The sequence below is a fragment of the Diadema setosum genome, chromosome 2 (genome assembly GCF_964275005.1).
Source record: "Diadema setosum chromosome 2, eeDiaSeto1, whole genome shotgun sequence".
Lineage (NCBI taxonomy): Eukaryota > Metazoa > Echinodermata > Echinoidea > Diadematoida > Diadematidae > Diadema > Diadema setosum.
Window position 1 is genome coordinate 27850065 of NC_092686.1, and position 5721 is coordinate 27855785.

General features: G+C 38.4%; 1 protein-coding gene across 1 annotated transcript; it reads right to left on the minus strand.

The window, feature by feature from the left end:
* Positions 1–2107: 2107 nt before the first annotated feature.
* LOC140241445 (tRNA methyltransferase 10 homolog C-like) lies at positions 2108–3633 on the minus strand. Its single transcript, XM_072321177.1, has one exon. It carries the CDS (start codon positions 3517–3519, stop codon positions 2476–2478), a length of 1044 nt encoding a protein of 347 aa, XP_072177278.1. The 5' UTR covers positions 3520–3633; the 3' UTR covers positions 2108–2475.
* Between the last annotated feature and the right edge of the window lie 2088 nt (positions 3634–5721).

Sequence of the window (5721 nt, forward strand, 5' to 3'; positions counted from 1 at the left end):
CTCAATTGCTATAGCTCTACTTTTTATTCAAAATCACTTTGAACATGGGCTTGATTTTCACTCTAAACATTCCACATTGATGCTCATATTTTAGCTCCACATTGTCACCACCTGTTTGCATGGATGCCAAGCTTGTAAACAGAACTGCAGTATTCTGAGGGCTGAAAATGAATACTTTTGGTTGAAAAACATTTTTACCTTTCCTGCAATAGATACGTGTGGTACTACAATTTGGGGGAAAACCATTCTGTCCATGACACTTGTAATATTTTTGGCAAAAAACAAAACAGGAGCCAGTACTGAAAATATGTAACAGCTGGCATCTCTGTGTATGCCATAACTTCTTGTACCTGGTTCAATGGTGTCACACTCGTATCTTTTATGTGTTTTCATACTTTTTCATTTAAGTGCTCTCCCTGCTTAATCTCAACTGAGAGCTTCAATTTCTGAGATAATCTATCCAATGGTATGATCATTATATTCTTGCTCTGGAACTTTAACAGTAGAGGAAGTTTTCGGCAATGCATGTTTCCTTTGTTGTAATTACTACGACAAATCTTTAAGATTACAACATCTTCACAACATTTGCGGGCATTTATTTAAAATTGGCCCTGAATGTGCCATGTTCAATCTTGTTCTAAATGAACAATTTATCTACTTTCTCATTATGCATTCACATTTGATGACTGTCCCACACGCAGGAGATGGCATTCACAACATCTCAGTCACCTTCTTACACTGCCTTAGTTTAAGTCAAAGCTTTGAGTCATTTTCTCAACATGACAAAGCCTTACAATACAATGCACCCCTGTTATCACACATGTTTAAATGAAATTCTTGTAATTTCAGGTCCAAAAATTATCTTCTATACATCTTTATACACTTTACTGTTTGGCTACAATGAAATGTCAATATAATGAAAGAAAATTGCCGGTTCCAAGGACTTTGTTATGATGGGAGTGCACTGCAGTAAGAACACAAAGTATTTCAAAGGGTCTTTCTCTCTCTCTAAAAAAAAAAGAAACAGAAAAAAAAAAAAGAGAAAGAGAGCATTTTTCATCGATGGATGTCTTAAAAATTTGGAGCTGAGCCGATACAGTACTATAAAGAGTATGGTAATTAATATATGTACAGCTGTATAAGGGGAAATGATTCTAAAATTATGTAAGTGGTAATTACCTAACAACATAAACATTGCTTTGTCTGTACAATACCAAACAAAGTGTACATTTTGGTGGGGTGAAATTTTGCTCATTTCATGCCACATGAAACTAGCACAAAAGCAAAAATATGCAAATTTTTCATTTGTATTCAACACTAGTTCATAATATATTGATTCCAAAGAATTAAATGCATGCACAATTCATCTTACCCAACCAAGTGAAAAAAAAAATACTTGCACAAAAATTTCCACTTTTACAGTACACAGGAAAATTGTTTACATGCAAATTTTGTTGGACACACGATTGGTTATTAGAATCTGATGCTCAAATTACAAATGTTGTATATGTGAGACCGACACAAAGGTGATAAGTACGAATGTGTAGGACACATCATACAAAAAAAGTACAAAAGATGAATTTTAAAGGACAAGTTCACCTTCATAGACATGTGGGTGGAGCGAATGCAGCAATATTTGTAGAACACAACAGTGAGAGTTTCTGCTCACTCAAGGCTGGATGAGAAGACTACTTCAGCTTGTGATGTCACATGTGTACAACGATATAAAGAAAGAATAAAGAAAATTCAACATATTTTCACTTTTCTCACATAACAATAGAACACTTGACTTCTTTCTTTCAGAAAGCAGGGGGAATAATATTACCCGTAACATATGTCAGTAACAAGTCGAAGAAATGTGCACTTTATTCAAAAAGTGAAGCTTTGTGAAATTCTCTTTTTATTTTCTTTATATCGTTGTACGCATATGACATCATACACTGTAGTAGTCTTCTCATCCAGCAGTGACTGCGCAGATACTTTAAAAATTCATAACTTTTGAATGGATTTGCGGAATTTCCCCAAACTTCCACTGACGTGTTCTACTAATATTGTTGCATTCACTCAATCCACCTGTACAGGTGGACTTGTCCTTATACTGTAAAGCTGTAGGCTTAGATGATGCAATGTGAGAGAGTAGATGGCATTCTTGCTGGCATAGCAGGATCATTAACATCCTTGTACAGTTGATGACATGGTATCATGGTAAAAGGGATGCTGTTTTGATGACCACATAAATTACAACGATGGAATAGACTACCAACACTCAGTTATGAGGGGCATTCATCACCTGAACTGTATGATTTCGAACTGCTCTATTTTCATTTTGTCATAAACACACATACAGTGTATTTTGAATCACAGTTGGTAAATTTGTATGCACAGCCTTGATGAAAAGCAGCTCTTTAGCTGATCACAAGCCTTTACCGTACTGACATGAATAAAACTCAATTCAATTCAATTCAGTCAATTAACTCACTCACTGTCAAACCAGTGACCCTTTGCTCTAGAACTGAACAGAGTACTATCAGTGTCATCTTCCTCCTCTACAAAAGTCTTCTTCTTTGACCCAATCTTTGACCTGTCCGGTGCCTTGGACTTTTTGGCACGACTGGACACAAAATGAGATGGATTCCGTTGTATACTGTCCTGCTTTGCTCTCCTGCGGCTGGGAGGAAACTCTGCTTCCGCATCCCAGTGAGGTCCCGACCTAAGTCCTGCATGCTTCCTGATGGGTACATGCTGCAGAGCCTTGATCCAGTCCCCAGAAGCATTCAGCTCCAAAAGAATCTTAATCATCTGGTCCAAGGTCAGGTTCTTTGCACCTGTTGCCCACTGCAGGTGTCTGTCCAGTGGAAGACGGGCATGCTCAATGCCATGGCGCTTGGCTCTGGCCAACGACTGACCAGTGTAGATGATGTTGCGGTCTACCAGGGCACCAATCACATGAACCTTGTCTGAGTCGAAAGACTGGAGAACGTTGGGTGAATCTGCACTCATGTAGATGAGCTGGTCTTTAGGGAACACCTCCAACAGATCCTTCTCTGTTTCATTCACCATGATATTCTCCAGAGAATCCCCAAGGATATGCCTTAACCGTTTCAGAGACTGGGTCTCCTCAGTCAGACCAACCCAGTGAATGGCAAATGGGTCTTTGGCATGCTTGTTTGCATTCATTGAATGTAGTAGTTGCTGCACCAGACTCGAAACTTCTTGTCTCCGCATGAGATCCTCATAGCTGAAGTCAAATGCAATCTTTGGCCCAAACATCATGCCAGCTGCCAATCTGGACTGGTCAAACTGCAGCATTGCACTGCCATGGACACGCAGCAGGTACCGATTCGGAAATTCATCCAATTCCTCATCAACCTTCAGGGCCTTCTGCTCTGCCTTCTGACGGGCACGCTCCTCTTTCATCATTTTTTCTTTTCTTTTGATGATCTCTTTCTTTGCAAGAAAACGCAGAAATTTCTTCCTACTAGATTTTGTTGTCAAGGTCATATAGTGTTCCAAGTCCATGTCTGAAATGCTCTCTGGGGCTTGCCAGCCAATAGTGAGAAGATCTGCGACTTCCTTCCTTGCCTCTTCTAGACTGGACTTATCTGAACTACTGGTAGCTCCTTTGTCTACTTCAGTATGTTCACTGCTTGAACTGAATGAAACATTGTTCTTCCTGCAAAAGGGAAGTAATTCAGGTGGGTATGCAGCATACTTAGTGCTCACTGCTGCACATAACTTGGTTGCATTCTTGAACTTTCTACTGCTCTGGACAGTCTGCAGTCTAGCAATCCTGATAGCTATTGTCCGGAACATCTTGACCACATGACTCTGGTGTGAAGACACCTAAATGCAAAGTGGGAGAAAGAGGAGTAAGGTGTCAGTGATTTGAAGAAAAAAATAAACACAATCAATTAATTTGCACATGTTCATTGAATCTTGTAATTCAGATTACAGTCTGATTATGAAAGATATAAATGCTCATCTCATTCCATCAATCCTCCACTTCTGTTCAATGATCTCCATGAGAGCTTGTCCAACCATGAGACAGTAAGCTATGCAAATTTCTCTTCCTTCTTCTTACAAAAAAATAGTTAAAAATTTTAATTATGAATCTCACTTATATCAGTCTCTCTATGATGTCTTTATTCTTGTCTTGGCTTTCAATTCACTTTTCAAATAACTATCAAATTCATGCTATATCTTTGGTATCTTGAAACATAAGTGGAAACCTTATTCACGTCACCCAAACCTGAAACATCCCATATTTTCCAGGAATAACATCTAATGTTTCTGATACCCAAGGAGTAAGTGATTCTTTTGAGTTGATCAAAAGCCGCAGGGATATTGCTGCATATCTACAGTGAATTCTATACACTAATTGGCTAACACTGCAGGGGTGCATATGAAGCATTGAAAGTTAAACAGACAAAAGACACTTCGAGAAAAATCACTCAGATAAAAAAAAAGAGAGCATTAAATGGGGACCTGGGCCAACAAATACACACACACACACACACAGCATTTTGGTCACATGAATTTTAATCTAATGTACAATAAGTGATTAATTATTTACATTGTTTTGTGTCAGTCATCTTACTCGCAATATTGTCCATTTTTTATCCCTCAACTCAAAACTAATGAGATAATGAAGAGTAGTCTTGTGCAGAAACGACACAGAACACTTACTTACACTCCTACGAGAGTAATCAATTTATCTCCGTTTGTGACAGGGTGCCTAATTGTAGCAGGGGCAGTTTCATGCAATGATAATGATAGAATAGCAGTAAAGAGCATCAAGTGTGCTTGTCCCACTTTAGAACAAAAGTGGGAATTTAATACTCACAGGTGTTATGGGAAGTGAGCATACTTTCACACCCGAGTGGACCTTTTCATCAATGAATGAAATGGCCCCTGCCACAAACGTGCACCTTGTCGCAAACAAGGATGATTGATGATTTACTCCATAGTATCAATGCAAACTATAGACTTTTTTGCATGCATGAAACTTTCGCGAATTTTGAGAGCCAAGAGTTGTAAAAGCAAATTGCAAGCAATTTTTTTTCTCTAACAACTACATAATGCATTAAATGCCAGTGGCAATTTGCTTTGAAAGTTTCATGCTGCGCTGCGGAAAAGGTCATTGGCTCCAATTCAAAAAAGTTTCATGCTGCGAATGTTTCTGGTTTTTTATACAGTGTATAGAATCTAGTCCAGAGCAATTACCGGTAATAGAGAATATCAAACTTGATAGTTTAGATGATGATTTAGTCATTTACCGTCCACGTATTGACCATACACTTAACCGACTTATACAGTTTAAATGTTAAATATTAAAAATAAAATCATAACACATTTGTACAGGCATTGTGATTGCCATGATTGTACTTTTTTTTAGGCTGTATATGTAGGCCCCCCCCCATATAAATCATTAATCATAACCTGAACCGTTACCATGGTTACTTTTGTTCTGTTGCATGGATTGCATGTTGTTATTGTTGTGCAAGATGTAACTTTCTTTTTAGACTTGGTGAGCATTGGCGAGTCTTGACAATGTTTCAGGCTTTAATAAAGGCCATGATAAATATATCAAAGCAGGCATGGACATACTGTCAGGAAATTATCGTGACGTTACTTAAATTATAGCATGGGGGAGCTAACCTTTGTAGCTCCATCACCATATCCCTGGCCTGCCTAGCGATAGCCTGGCTAGCTCTTCTTGCT

What these genes read in the sequence shown, in the direction of transcription:
- LOC140241445 (XM_072321177.1), bottom strand. Translation starts at nt 3,519, where the DNA reads ATGGACTTGGAACACTATATGACCTTGACAACAAAATCTAGTAGGAAG.